Source organism: Lithobates pipiens, unplaced genomic scaffold (assembly GCF_037356315.1).
Source record: "Lithobates pipiens isolate NorthernLeopardFrog02 unplaced genomic scaffold, aLitPip1_a1.2 Scaffold_13, whole genome shotgun sequence".
Lineage (NCBI taxonomy): Eukaryota > Metazoa > Chordata > Amphibia > Anura > Ranidae > Lithobates > Lithobates pipiens.
Window position 1 is genome coordinate 77810959 of NW_027507718.1, and position 16342 is coordinate 77827300.

At 43.6% G+C, this 16342-nt stretch overlaps 1 protein-coding gene across 2 annotated transcripts in view; it reads right to left on the bottom strand.

Moving 5' to 3' along the window:
- CNTLN (centlein) overlaps positions 1 to 16342 on the bottom strand; it is a 580120-nt gene that overhangs the window by 471469 nt on the left and 92309 nt on the right. For both annotated transcript variants that reach the window (XM_077475235.1, XM_077475234.1), the window contains exon 7: positions 10125 to 10258. In XM_077475235.1, the coding sequence (XP_077331361.1) occupies positions 10125 to 10258 (134 nt within the window). The remainder of the gene's footprint in view (positions 1 to 10124; positions 10259 to 16342) is intronic.

The following is a 16342-nucleotide window of genomic DNA, read 5'->3' on the forward strand; positions in this document are numbered from 1 at the left end:
AAAACTAAAAGGCGTACAAAGTCTAAAATTAGGGCCTCACAAGCAATTTTTAATCCCAGAGACTAAGAAAATCTACAAGTGCAAAAATTGTTCTTTTGTGCTACTGCATGAAATTGTTGGGAAAATGTTAGGCGATTAAGCTCATGAGATCAGCCCTACTGGTTATACTTAAATGAGAAGAATCTTCTAAATTAGCAATATTAACAGATTATTCCCCTACTCCCATTCAAGTCTTTGGAGAAAAAGAAAAGAGATTAATCGCTAATGGTTTCGGCTTCACAATTAAACTGCAGCATTATACAATAGAGGGAGATTGATCTTAAGCAATGTGATACAATCAAAGATTGATCTTACAAGATCTGAAAATCGTCTGAGTTACTAAAAATGTCATCTGTAGACCTAGCCATATATTCTATTTTCTGTAGAAAGTAGCCAAAACCTGATTTTAAGAAAATGAACACAAAAAAAAGCTTTTTTTTTTTTTTTTTGTAGTCAAAAATTCTTTATAGGCATATGACTTTATGATTAATTAAGCAAATATATCAAAGTGAGGCTAATCAATGACACAATGGAGTCTATGTATAAAACATTCACCGTACAAACGTGCCCATCTTCCGCAAAGTCAGAATGAACATTCCCCGTATTTTTTCTAATATGTGTATTTCTTATATCATCAGTGCCATCTAGTGTCCATAGTGCATCTTTTTTCCTGATAGAGGTATTTCAGGGGGAAAAAAAAACAAAACACATAATGGCAAATAAATGGCACTGATAATAAAGGAACTACACCTATTAGAGAAAATATGGCAATTGTTCCTTCTGACTGTGGTGGTATTTGCCACATTGGTACAACAAATGTTTTATACATAAGTCTTTTGTCCCAAAATGTATAACCAAAACCAGCTGTGTATAGGGAAGAAAACTGAGCAAGAAACACTAACAAACAAAAGAGGTTGTGGTAGATGTGGAGGGTTAACTACCAAATCATTGCGAAATTCAGCATAGCAATGTGCAACAGATGGGACATGAATTAATTTTACTTCCTTTTATAACTAAAGAAATTGAAGGTGGAAAAAAAAAAGCCATAATTAACCAACGCAATAAGACACAAGGACTGGAGTGCATGAAAAAATACAGGCACTATGAACTGATGACTGAAAAACTTTGGGTTATGGTCAGGACGAGTTTGGGGTGGAGGAACTTGACTGGCCTGTACAGAACCCTGACTTTAACCCAATATAACACCTTTGGGATGAATTAGAGCAGAGAATGGGAGCTGGGCCTTCTCATCCAACATCAGTGCCTGACCTCTTAAATGCGCTTCTGGAAGAATGGTTAAACATTCCCATAGACACACTCCTAAACCTTATGGACAGACTTCCCAGAACCGTTGAAGCGGTTATAGCTGCAAAGGGTGGGCCAACTCAATATTGAACTCTACGGAGTAAGACTGGAATGCCAAGTTCATATGCGTGTAAAGGCAGGCGTCACAATACTTTTGGTAATATAGTGTATATGGTGTACCACTACAGCATACTAGAGAATCAAACCCTCCCTCATACACACCTGTCGCAAAACCGAGAACAAAGCAAATGTTTAGTTCAACCCTTTTATAACAAGAGGTCGACATTAGATAGAAGTCCAGACAAAATTTAGCAGCATCTGTATGCATTGGCCAACTTCACTATAACTCTGGCTAATTTGCCTTCCTAAATAATTTATACCATTTAAAAAAGGCACAAAGTGATTTTTGTTTTCCAATACTTGTTCATACTATAATTGTGTCAAACTACTATAGTATTAAACAGAGGAACATTGCCATTTTTAGTCTGGCCTCTGCAAGCTGTGAGGTTTGTTTGTAAATAAACCCAACACCTTGCATGTGATCTTTCTGTTATCATCTGATTGGTAACAACACGGATTGGTCCTTAAACATAAGTCCCTTTCTCTAGCTATAGATCTATCAGATTTCTCCAAAGATGCCCGTGGCTCAGTTTGCCTGAATAAAACCTCCAGGTCCCAAAGGGTGAGAGGGGGTTGGGGGAGAAATACAATGTCATTTAAGATTCTGGAACTTACATGGCTGAAATCCTTTTTTCCCCATAAACAATGGCAGATTACCAGAATATTATGTCTACTATGACTATTTATAATTGAACAAGAACGCATTTAGAACAACTTTTTGAATGTGCCTAGCACCCTAATACCAAGTGCAGCAAAATAAAATCTGAACAGAAAAATTTACCAAATTCAAATTATTAATAAGTCTGACAAACTTCAGACCAATAGAAGTAGGAGATTAGGTTAAGTATTTTACAAAAAAAATAAAAAAGAAAGGAAAAAAGGCAGTACAATGAGCTGGGAATAGTTAAAGGAGCAAAGAGCTTAAAATCAAACTGCATGGAATATTAAAAGGTGAAAGATTATATACCTGAAACCATAATCTTTCTCTAGACCATCTCCCTACACACTTGGCAGGAGGCTAACAGAAGTTCACACTGCCCATTTTTAGACACAGAGAATAGAGATTGCTTAGAACTGATCCCTAGTAAGCCTCATATGCAATTTCTACATTTTCTGTAATTGTAATCAGTTCATGAAGATTCTCGTGTATTTTAAACATGAAACATAAAAATGCCACAGTAGCTGAACACTATTAAAACAAGTTTGCAGATAAGAGGTGACAGAGAAATATAATGTACCAACTTAGCTAAGGTTACCATGCACTTACAATACCTGTACTCAAGTCAACATTAGGGGAATAATAAAAAGAAACAGTAAGGAGCATTCAGGCTTAAAAAAAAAAAAAAAGTTGTGCTGAGCCCAAGTTCCACATAATTACTCAAAGTGAGGATAGGCACACCTTTTCTCAAGTTTGATCTAAAATCTACCCATGTATGGTCAGGTATACTTCTTCTCATGTCCTGCACCTATAACCTCTGGGTGGTTCTACATGTTATGTGTGCGCATAGGTTTCCCAATTGGAGTAAAGGTAAAACTCTCCAACACTTCCTGCACAATCAAAGTGGACAAGAGGCATAAGTGCTTTAAAAAAACTTTAAAATGGGAGAAGGAAAGAAATGTTTGTTTGATACCTACTCATCAACCCCCCAAAAAACTTGTGTATACTTTTTATTTAAGTGGATTAAAAATTAGCTTAATAACAAAAAGACAAGAGCCTAATAAAAGTGCCATTAAACTCAAAACACAAAAATTCTGTATATACTGTATATATATATTCCAGCTTACCGATTCTAAGGCCCCTTTCACAGTGGGTGCGTCGGTGGTTAAGCGCCTCTATTTTTAGAGGCGCTTTACGTCAATATCGCAGCACTTTTACCCCCCGCTAGCGGCCGAGAAAGGGTTAAAACCACCCGTGGTATAGCTGCGCTGCCCATTGAGTTGGGCAGCTCAAAATCGCAGATCACAGATATTACCAGTAAAAAAAACATAAAAACATAAAAAAAATCTTTCTCATAGTTTGTAGACACTATAACTTTTGCGTAAACCAATCAGTATACGCTTATTGCGATTTTTTTTGTTACCAAGAATATGTAGAAGAATATATATTGGCCTAAACTTATGAAGAAATTAGTTTTTTAAAGACATTTTTGGAGATATTTATTATAGCAAAAAGTATAAAAGTTTACTTTTCTTTTCAAAATTGTCGCTCTTTTTTTGTTTGTAGTGCAAAAATAAAAACCGAACAGGTGATCAAATACCACCAAAAGAAAGATCTATTTGTGGGGGGGAAAAGGACATCAATTTTGTTTGGGTACAGCGTCGGACGACCGCGCAATTGTCAGTTAAAGCGACGTAGTGCCATATCGCAAAAAATGGTCTGGTCATTAAGCAGGAAAATGTTTCGGTCTGTGAGTGGTTAAAAAGTGTTAGCAAGAGCTTGGCTTTAATTTGTAATATAAGCCCATCTAAATCTTCTAGTGCATCTAATACTATCCACTCCACAGATTGACAATGCTACTGTCCAAGGATGTCTCTGTTGCTTTTCCACCCAGTGTTGTCACCGTAGGACAGGAAGTGTGTTTTGAACACAAAGAAAACAAAACCCTTAAAAAAGAAAAAAAAAGAAAAGGATTGCAGCCACTATGTTTAAGGACTGATAAATTGCAATATAGTACATTTTTGTTTTTGGGTTTAATACTGCTTTAACTATTTAAAAAAATGAAGAAGATCAGCTCACTAAAAAAAATTTAAGTTATCACTTAGCCGTTCTGCTTGAAAGGGCAGAGCACTGAATATTCAGTCCATTTGATTTACTGTAGAGAATGCCTATAGACTTTGTTGCAAGTAGTCAGACTTTTAAAGTACTTCTGTATAGTGTGGGCATTTGCAGTTCTCCTGTGTCAATCTACAGCTTACTGACATTATATATAATGCATTGAAAAAGTATTCATACCCCCTTGAAATTTTCCACATTTTGTCATGTTACAATCAAAAACAAATGTATTTTATTGACATTTTATGTGATAGATAGACCAACACAAAGTGGCACATAATTGTGAAGTGGAAGGAAAATGTTAAAAGGTTTTCAATTTTTTTGTTACAAATAAATATGTCAAACGTGTGGCGTGCATTTGTATTCAGCCCCAGAGTCAATACTTTGTAGAAACCACCATTCACTGAAATTACACCTACAAGTCTTTTTGGGGATGTCTCTACTAGCTTTGCACATCAGATTGGATGGAGAGCATCTGAACAGCAATTTTCAAGTCTTGCCACAGATTTCCAATTAGATTTAGGTCTGGACTGGGTCATTCTAATACATGAATATGCTTTGATCTAAACCATTCAATTGTAGCTCTGGCTGTATGTTTAGGGACATTGTCTAGCTGGAAGGTGAACCTCCACCCCAGTCTCAAGTCTTCTGCAGCCCCTAACCAACTTTATTCTTACGCTTCCTGATGACGTAATCACTATACGAAATGTACATCGAGGCGCTGTGGTCATGTTCAATGTCCACTCCCTTTGGTCCTAGAGTGCTGAGCCAAGTTTAACGCACGCCAGCACGGGAGGAAACAGAGAACAACAATGACCAACGGACGAGCTCACAGCCTCTGTGCCGGGCAAGGTCACCACAGATGTAAGCAAGCCATTTGGATTTTTTATTTACATGTAATTTTAATAAATGAGGATTACACGACATCCGTTTTTCATATTTTTTTTACACGCTATATGATCCTTGGTGGGAAGAAGTGTTTCTGCAGGTCCTTTTTAGCTAGTTGTGGTCAATATGTTCTGGTAAGCAGCCCATTCATTTCAGCACTTTATGGGTGACTTAACCACTTAACAACCGCCCTATAGCCGAATGACAGCTACAGGGCGGTTTCTTAACTCTAGGAGGCCGTCATATGACGTCCTCCCAGAATTCCGATCTTGCGCGCACTCGAGAGCATCCGTGACCGCCGGCTCATAGCGGCCATTTACCACGTGATCGCTCCGTCAAATGACTTGTAATCACTTGTAAACAAACCGGCGTCATGTTATGACGCTGGTTCCTCCCTCCCCCTCTCTGTACCGATCGGAACAGCGGAGGGGGAAGAGATCGGTGTCAGCAGCGATGTGGGCTGCATCTGCAGTACCCACATCGCTGCTCACCGAAAATTAACCCCTCAATTCCCTGCCATTACTCTGCAACACTCTGCAACACTCTGCAACACTCTGCAACACTCTGCAACACTCTGCAACACTCTGCAACACTCTGCAACACCCTGCAACACCCTGCAACACCCTGCAACACCCTGCAACACCCTGCAACACCCTGCAACACCCTGCAACACTCTGCAACACTCTGCAACACTCTGCAACACTCTGCAACACTCTGCAACACTCTGCAACACTCTGCAACACCCTGCAACACCCTGCAACACCCTGCAACACTCTGCAACACCCACCAATACCCTGCAACACTCTGCAATGCTCTGCAATGCTCTGCAACACCTGCCAATACCGTGCAACACTCTGCAATGCTCTGCAACACCCTCCAATATCCTGCAATGCTTTGCAACGCCATACTCTGAGATACCCAGCCATACCCAGCCATAGTCGGTGATACCCTGCAATACCCAGCCATAGACACACCCCCACCTCCCGCCACCCTCCGGTGCTTCTACCGACTCGCCAATATGATCAAATCCAGAATCTTTTTTTTTTTTTCAGGCTTCCCAGCTTAGAGGTGAGATGCGGGGTCTTATTGACCCCATATCTCACTGTAAAGAGGACCTGTCATGCCATATTCCTATTACAAGGGATGTTTACATTCCTTGTAATAGGAATAAAAGTGATCAAAAAATTTATTTTTGGGGAAAAAAATGTCAAACTAAAATAAATAAAGTAAAATGAACAATACATTTTTTTCATTTTTTTTTAAAGCGCCCCTGTCCCCATGTGCTCGCATGCAGAAGCGAACACATACGTAAGTCCCGCCCACATATGAAAACGGTGTTCAAACCACACATGTGAGGTATCGCTGCGAACGTTAGAGCGAGAGCAATAATTCTAGCCCTAGACCTCCTCTGTAACTCAAAACATATAACCAGTAAAAAAAAAATTAAATCGTCGCCTATGGGGATTTTTAAGTAGCGACGTTTGGCGCCATTCCACGAGCCTGTGCAATTTTGAAGAGTGACATGTTAGGTATCGATTTACTCGGTGTAACTTCATCTTTCACATTATGCAAAAATTGGGCTAATTTTACTGTGTTTTTTTTTTTAAGCACAAAACTGTTTTTTTTCCAAAAAAAAGCATTTGAAAAATTGCTGCGTAAATACCGTGCGAGATAAAAAGTTGCAACAACCACCATTGTATTCTCCAGGGTGTTTGCTAAAAAAACATATATAATGTTTTGGGATTCTATGTAATTTTCTAGCAAATAAATGATGATTTTTACATATAGGAGAGAAATGTCAGAATTGTCCTGGGTGCTCCAGAACGCCTGATGGCGCTCCATGCATGTTGGGCCTTTGTATGTGGCCACACTGTGTAAAAGTCTCACACATGTGGTATCGCCGTACTCGGGAGTAATAGCAGAATGTGTTTTGGGGTGTAATTTGCATATGCTGTGTGAGAAATAAACTGATAATATGACAATTTTGTGAAAAAAAAAAAAAAAAAAAAAAGGAAAAAAAATCTTGATTTTGTAAAGAATTGTGGGATAAAATGACAACTTCAGAAAACTCATCATGCCTCTTACTAAATACCTTGGAATGTCTTCTTTCCAAAAAGGGGTCATTTGGGGGGTATTTGTACTTTTCTGGCATGTTAGGGTCTCAAGAATTGAAATAAGCCGTCAGTACTTCAGGTGTGATCAATTTTCAGATATTGGCACCATAGCTTGTGGACTCTATAACTTTCACAAAGACCAAATAATATCCACCAATTTGTACTTATTTTTACCAAAGATATGTAGTAGTATACATTTTGGCCAAAATTTATGAAGAAAAAATTACTAATCTGCTAAATTTTATAACAGAAACAAAAGAAAAATTCATTTTTTTTACAGAATTTTCTGTATTTTTTCTTTTATAGCACAAAAAATAAAAAACCCAGCGGTGATTAAATACCACCAAAAGAAAGCTCCATTTGTGTGAAAAAAAGGACAAAAATTTCATATAGGTCCAGTGTTGCATGACTGAGTAATTGTCATTCAAAATGTGAGAGCACCGAAAGCTGAAAATTGGTCTGGTTATTAAGGGTGTTTAAGTGCCCAGTGGTCAAGTGGTTAAATTGGTGAAGGCTGACGTTCTTTGAGGAGCATTGGATTATCACTGCATAGCATCATGTTATTGGTTGCTGACTTACAAAGACTTTCTTTTTGTTTGTTTATGAATTTTTCTTCTTCTTATTCACCATTATTCTAGGTTGGCACATGCACTTGTGTGCATGTATGGTTTTTGTGCACTTGTTAAAAGATTGATGTGGTATTAAATTTTGTGACGTGCACTATGATGAAAATAATGTTTTTTTATATATATATATATATATATATATATAGCACACTCAGCTCAAACTATATAATATAGGTATTTAAGCCAAATTATATAAATCTTTTAACAATTGGAATACATAGCGCCCCCTTTTCCATATAATTCACTGTATCTAAAGCACTCATCGCTTTAGTAGGGAGGCAGCTGTTTGTCCATATATACCTAGCACTGGTAATATATTTCATTTTGATTTTATCTATTTCACACACCACTATATGGTGTTTACTGGGCACAAAGTTATTCTCTCATACCATGTAGTGCAGCTATTTAAACGTTTACCCAATATATTTTTAGATATGAAGTCCACTCACATCTGGAATTTAGCTTTTTCTTCCCTTGGGGGATTATTTTTGCACCCGGTCCTTCCTTTGCAGGTCCCTACCACAGTTCCTGGGACAGACATCTTGGCAGCCCTTGGCTCCGCGTCTCACATGCTCCAGACTTGTTACTATGCAAATACTTATAGGGATAAATAACTCTCTCCCTCCCTTTTTGTACATAACACCCCCCCCCCCCCCCCCGGTGAGGTGTATAAAACAAAAAATGAGTAGACTAGTGCAATATCCAGTGTTATAGATTTCTGAGCACCCACCCCTGAAGAGTGGTATCATCCACGAAATGCGCTGCGTTTTTACTCATTACATCATGTTGAGTTTACCACTTAATTGTGTATTTTTAAGTGTTTTTATTACATCTAGGATTATTGGCACACAACACATATTGGTTGGCTGGTTGCTATTAATGTTCTTCTATACATATGGTCTGTAACATGTGATTGACAAGTTCATTTTATTTCAAGTCCCAAACCCCCTCTTCTTTATACAGATTTAGGGATGGAGACATGCGACTCCACATGTCTCATTTAAAGTCCCAAAAACCCCCTTTCTAGTCTGAAGCACTAATGTATGACAGTTAGGCAACTAGCATTTGCAGAATGAAGTCCACAACAGTAGTCTCCATGATTTTTGCAGGAAAGGCTTTATTTCAATATATGCCATGTACTTAAAAGCATTAGGTCTTTCCAGAGTAGAGACAAACCAGAGGGGGATTAATAACGTATTTTGTCGGCTTAAAAATGTTCTGATAAATGAAAATCAAGAAATTTTGTGTTAAAGGGGAAGTTAACTAGATATTTTTTAGGGTGTAGAACAGCAAGTGGACAGAGCACTCAAGGTAGCAAAGTTCTACTCATTAAACACAATATAAACAGCTGGAGACATGGAAATGTAACAATTTAGTATTGTTTACTATATTTATAAAAAGAATTAAGGGCCCATTGACATCAGAACACAGAAGACATGTTTTCATGCACCGAAGCATATTACTTTAACACATTAAAACAAATGGCCTGTACTGTACTTCAACATGTGAAAAAATAGGTCACCCTGCATTTTTTGCAACACACAGAAATGCATATCTTGCAATGTGGTACACTGCAAATGCTACTGCAGTCTGGAGGTGTACTGGGGTGCCATTCAAATTTATTGGCACTGCACCGCATTGCTCTAATGAATGCATTGCAGTAACCCACACATTTTACCACAAAGTGGTAGTGTGAATGGGAATCAAAATCTAGTCACACTCTCCCCTTTTGACATGGCCATCTAATGGACAGTATTTTGCAACACTGCTGCAAGGATTTACATGTCTACATTGTTTCCACCAATGGGTGCTTCTAATGACAGTTGATTAGGATTATTTACACACTCTAATCTGTTCCAATAAATCTACATTCTGATTTCCACGGTTGTCTACTGGATTACTAATTTGTTTCTATTAACTACCTGAATTTGTTTGTGAGTATATATATTACATACACACACACACACACACACACACACACACACACACACACACACACACACATACACACAGTATGTTTGTATGATATGATAAGGAAGGTTCTATTCTCTGAAACGGTTTAGTCTTCTTTTTCTAAGATCTGCCTTTTCCTCGTAAACAAACTATATCTCCCAAATAATACATAAATAATTCCCTTTGTTATATATATAAAAATTGATCTCAGTGGCTACCATTTCTGTTATCCCGCACATCTTTCTAAAACAAGTAGTTGCGGTTATTTTGCTATACTTTTTAACCATTTTCTTTCCATCCACTCACCTCAGCCTGGTCAGATCAACTTCTTTGTATGCCAGCTCAGTCTGTTTAACAGCAACCTGTGATGACAGGCTGTTTATTTTATTGTGCATAGCCTCCATCTGGTTACCAGCTTCTTTTAAATTCAATTCTAGAGCCTGTAATAGAGATGTAGTACAGAAAACATCATTACAAGTGACGTATTGCTCAAATTAGTATCTTGTCTTTCTTATGTCACTAACATGCTGGTATGTCATTGTTGATTGCATTTCACACATGTTGAACTATCAAAGTGTATAATGACACATTTGGGAACTCCAATAGGGACTCCAGATTTATTCAAATAAAGCCAGGTGACAAGTATGCAGGCAGCCTGCAAAGGCTCTGACACAAAACATTTTCTCACGCAGTAACAATACACAAATGGAAGCTGACTGATAGAGTACAAGTCAACAATCACAAACCAAAACACAATTTTTTTTTGAAAAAGTCAGAAGACAACCACCCTGAGCTAAAAAAACTTGTGACACAATATGGTAATATTCAAAATATGAATAAATGAAACACAAACAAAAAAAATGTATATACAGTCTAGTCTGGTGGGTGGGTGTTTTAATTTTTTTCTTTTTTGTTATTAAACTTATTGCTTTTACAAGGGGACTGATGAGCCCCATGGTGACCGGTTATTTTCCCAATGTAGAATTGACCAGGTATCTGTGACTTCTACTACACATAGTTGGCCAGGAGTAAAAAGGTACACAAACTAAAAAATGCCAGCACTGTAATCGTTACGATGGTGGCAGTGAAAGGGTTAAAAAGAAAAGAATATCGTCTTGTGAGAAATACAATTATGTAGGTTAATGCATATCACTGAAAGCAGACAGCCTGCCAAGACTTTTTGCTTGAACCTCTGTCATGTTTATAGTCTAGAAAGATGTTGGGGAATTTCTCCAAGACTCCTTTTACAAGGTTTGTGCTACCAGTAAAGGAAGTGTAGGCGAATATGCCTATGGGGACAAACAGCAAGAAACACCTGATAGATGCTCTTGCTCTTTCCATGCTACGTGTCAGTTTTTCAGGTGGAGCGGATTGGAAGTTCCATGAAACGCTACTGACAGGCGGATGTAAATGGATTTATGTCCATTTACACAGACCTATCTCCAAGTCCAAACAGGTCCAGACCTAAATGTGATGGATCAGACATAGCCTGATTTAAAGTGGATGCAAACCTGAAAAAATCCCTTTCTCTGTAGTTCACCGACTAACACAGCTCCTTTCTTATACCATCGGGTTGTTACGCCGCCTTCAGGAGAGGACTAGGCAGAACATGTTAATACAAAACTATAACTTAACTTATAACTTATAACTTAAGTAACAACTCCCCAGCCTGCCTCCTGCAGCCTCAGTACATCAATAAGCAGTATAACGTAAAAAAATAGGTGGGGGGGGGTGTTGTGTCAGTCGGAGAACTACAACTACACTCCTCAATCTGGGAGTCACTACCTACAAACCACCTCGAAACTTGTGGTAACAAATGCAACAGTACATTTACTTAAAAGTACTGTGTTTTTTCACCAAAAAAAACCCAGGAAAAAATGTAAGTGCAATTGCAATTACATGGCCACTTGCAAAACTTTGCTGCCAAAATAGGCATCAGCCAATGCACCGACATCTACCTTGTAGAATTTAGTAAAGGTGTGAACAGACGACCAAGTCGCCGTTTTACACACTTGAGCAACAGACACTTGATGTTGGAAGGCCGGAGACGTTCCAATTGCCCTGGTGGAGTGGGCCGTGACGGGAAAGTGGGGCACCTGCCCCTTCAAGGCATAGGCCTGTACTACAATCTGTCTGATCCACCTAGAAATGGTGGCCAACGAGACCGCCATGCCTTTTTTCGGACCAGCCACCGAAACAAACAAGGAGTCTGACTTCCGAAAGGGAGCTGTAGCAGACAAATACACCCTCAGAGCCCAGACCACGTCCATGGAATAGAGGACCACCTCCTTAGGATATGTCGGTTTAGGACACAGAGATGGTAACACAACGTCTTCATTGATGTGGAATGCCAAAACCACCTTCGGCAGAAAAGACGGACGCAACAGCACCTTATCCTTGTGGATAACTAGATAGGGCGGCTTGCAAGACAAGCCCACCAGTTCCAAAACCCTCCTGGCCGATGTAATGTCCACTAGAAAGACCACTTTCTGAGAAAGAGTCAGAGGGATCTCTCTGATATTTTCAAATGGCGGTTTCTGAAGCACCGATAACAGGTTCAGATCCCACGGAGGTAACGGTAGGCGCCACCGGAGAAACTAAATGTTGTACCCCTTGAACAAAAGTGCTCACTAGAGAGCAAGACTCCAGGGGTTGCTTAAAAAAAAAAAAAAAAAAAAAAAAAAAAAAAGACAGCCTAAGCTGAAATGTGTCCTTTAATGGTGCTTAAAGCCAATTTCTGATCTACTCCTGTAGAAACAGCAGGATCCTGGATATAGAAAAGGAGCATGGATGCCATCCTTTCTACTCACACATGGAGATGTAGGCCATCCAGGTACGACGATATATCTTCTGAGAAGAAGATTTCCTTGCTCTCAGCATAGTTGGAATCACTGAGTCTGAAAGACCCCGGCTTCTCTACACCTGGCTCTCAATAGCCATGCCATTAAAACCAGCGATGGTAAAGCAGGATGGAGAATCGGACCTTGAGACAGCAGGTCCTCTCGTAACGGCAGTCGCCATGGGGCGTCCGCCACCAGGTGCACTAGGTCTGCGTACCAGGGACGCTGGGGCCAATTTGGGGCAATCAGTATAACTGGAATCCCCTCAGCCTCTACTCTGCAGAGCAGACGTGGTAACAGTTTTAGCGGAGGAAAGGCATAGATCAGCTGGTACTGATCCCATGGAGCCACCAGCATGTCTGGAGCGTCTGCCCAAGGAACTCTTGTCCTGGACACGAATCTCGGCACCTTCCGATTGAGACGGAAGGCCAAAAGATCCACGTCTGGTGTGCCCCATCGTAAGCACAGTAGCCTGAACACCTCCGGATGCCACACCCATTCTCCTGGGTCCAGCATCTGGCGACTTAGATAGTCCGCCTGCCAGTTCTCCACTCACGGGATGTAAATGGCCGATAGGGCCGGTACATGTCGCTCTGCCCACTGAAGGATGCGAGTGACCTCCCGTGCGGCGGCCGAGCTTCTTGTTCCTCCTTGGTGACTGACCTACGCCACCGCCGTGGCGTTGTCTGACTGGATCCTGATCAGACGCCCTCGTAGTCTCATCGACCATGTGGCGAGGCATAGCCTGATTGCTCGCAGCTCAACCACATCTGGAGGCAACTTGGATTCCTCCTCCGACCAGAGGCTCTGGGTCGACTGAACTCCCATTACTCCACTCCAGCCGGTTAGGCTGACGTCCGTTGTGATAACGATGAATTTGTCTGTCGACTAATCTATCGATTATTTTTTCGATTAGTCAACGACTATCCGATTATTTTTTTAATTTTTATTTTTTAATGAATCTATTGTGTTTTTTTTTGATTAGCTAATTAATCATTTGGATAACCTTGAGAGTATTGTATTGCAGAGTATTGTATTGTATTGCAGAGTATTGTATTGTATTGCAGAGTATTGTATTGCATTGCAGAGTATTGCATTGCAGAGTATTGCATTGCAGAGTATTGCATTGCAGAGTATTGCATTGCAGAGTATTGTATTGCAGAGTATTGTATTGCATTGTATTGCAGAGTATTGTATTGCAGAGTATTGTATTGCAGAGTATTGTAGAGTATTGTATTGCAGAGTATTGTATTGCATTGCAGAGTATTGTATTTTTTTATATTTATTTTTTAACCACCTCCCGCCCGCCCTATAGCCGAATGACGGCCGTAGAGCAGGCGGGTTCCTTCGCCTGGCCGTCCCTGGACGGCCTTGTGTTTACTTTGTGTTTACTTTTGTATTCGCCGTGTCTCCCGGAGACAGGCAAATACAGATCGCCGTGAACGGCCAATCAAAGCGGCCGTTCACAGCGCGATCGCAGCTGCTAATGGGAGATGATCTCATATGTAAACATATGAGATCATCTCCCATTGCCATGTCTCTCCCTCCTCACACAGAGACAGCGTGTGAGGAGGGAGAGCGATCTGTAAGTCAGCCCCAGTGCCATCTGTCAGCCCCAGTGCCATCGGTCAGCCCCAGTGCCATCGGTCAGCCCAGTGCCATCTGCCAGTAGTGCCAGTGCCGCCAGTGCCACCTGCCAGCGCCTGTGCCACCTGCAGGCCCCAGTGCCGTCAGCCCCAGTGCCGCCAGTGCCGTCAGCCCCAGTGCCGCCAGTGCCAGTGCCACCTGCCAGCGCCAGTGCCATCCGTCAGCCCCAGTGCCGTCAGCCCCAGTGCCACCTGCCAGCGCCAAGTGCCATCCGTCAGCCCCAGTGCCGTCAGCCCCAGTGCCGTCAGCCCCAGTGCCACCTGCCAGTGCCACCTGCCAGCACCAGTGCCACCAGTGCCACCTGCCAGCGCCACCTGCCAGCGCCAGTGCCACCTGCCAGCACCAGTGCCATCCGTCAGCGCCAGTGCCGCCAGCCCCAGTGCCGCCAGTGCCACGTGCCAGTGCCACCTGCCAGTGCCACCTGCCAGCGCCAGTGCCACCTGCCAGTGCTACCTGCCAGCGCCAAGTGCCATCCGTCAGCCCCAGTGCCGTCAGCCCCAGTGCCGCCAGTGCCACCTGCCAGTGCCACCTGCCAGCACCAGTGCCACCAGTGCCAGTGCCGCCAGTGCCACCTTCCAGCACCAGTGCCACCTGCCAGTGCCAGTGCCATCCGTCAGCCCCAGTGCCGTCAGCCCCAGTGCCGCCAGTGCCACCTTCCAGCACCAGTGCCACCTGCCAGTGCCAGTGCCATCCGTCAGCCCCAGTGCCGTCAGCCCCAGTGCCGCCAGTGCCACCTGCCAGTGCCACCTGCCAGCGCCAGCGCCATCCGTCAGCCCCAGTGCCATCAGCCCCAGTGCCGTCAGCGCCAGTGCCGCCAGTGCCAGTGCCACCTGCCAGCACCACCTGCCAGCGCCAGTGCCGTGTCTCTCCCTCCTCACACAGAGACAGCGTGTGAGGAGGGAGAGCGATCTGTAAGTCAGCCCCAGTGCCATCTGTCAGCCCAGTGCCATCTGCCAGTAGTGCCAGTGCCGCCAGTGCCACCTGCCAGTGCCAGTGCCACCTGCAGGCCCCAGTGCCGTCAGCCCCAGTGCCGTCAGCCCCAGTGCCGCCAGTGCCACCTGCCAGTGCCACCTGCCAGCACCAGTGCCACCTGCCAGCGCCATCTGTCAGCCCCAGTGCCGCCAGTGCCGTCAGCCCCAGTGCCGCCAGTGCCACCTACCAGTGCCACCTGCCAGCACCAGTGCCACCTGCCAGCGCCAGTGCCATCCGTCAGCCCCAGTGCCGTCAGCCCCAGTGCCACCTGCCAGCGCCAAGTGCCATCCGTCAGCCCCAGTGCCGTCAGCCCCAGTGCCACCTGCCAGTGCCACCTGCCAGCACCAGTGCCACCAGTGCCAGTGCCGCCAGTGCCACCTGCCAGCACCATCCGTCAGTCTCAGTGCTGCCAGCCCCAGTGCCGCCAGCCCCAGTGCCGCCAGTGCCACGTGCCAGTGCCACCTGCCAGCGCCAGTGCCATCCGTCAGCCCCAGTGCTGTCAGCCCCAGTGCCACCTGCCAGTGCCACCTGCCAGCGCCAAGTGCCATCCGTCAGCCCCAGTGCCGTCAGCCCCAGTGCCGTCAGCCCCAGTGCTGCCAGTGCCACCTGCCAGCACCAGTGCCACCAGTGCCGCCAGTGCCACCTGCCAGCACCAGTGCCACCTTCCAGCACCAGTGCCACCTGCCAGTGCCAGTGCCATCCGTCAGCCCCAGTGCCGCCAGCCCCAGTGCCGCCAGTGCCACCTGCCAGTGCCACCTGCCAGTGCCACCTGCCAGCGCCAGTGCCATCCGTCAGCCCCAGTGCAGTCAGCCCCAGTGCCGCCAGTGCCAGTGCCACCTGCCAGCGCCATCTGCCAGCCGCAGTGCCATCTGCCAGCCCCATTTGCCAGAGCAAATAGCCAGCACCATCTGCCAGTGCCATCTGCCAGTGCCAGCCCCAGTGCCATCTGCCAGCCCCATCTGCCTCCAGTGCCATCTGTCAGTGCCACGTGTCGTCAGTGCCACGTGTAGTCAGTGCCTCGTGGGGTCACTTTGTGGGCATTTCCATTGTCCTGGTGCTCCAGGG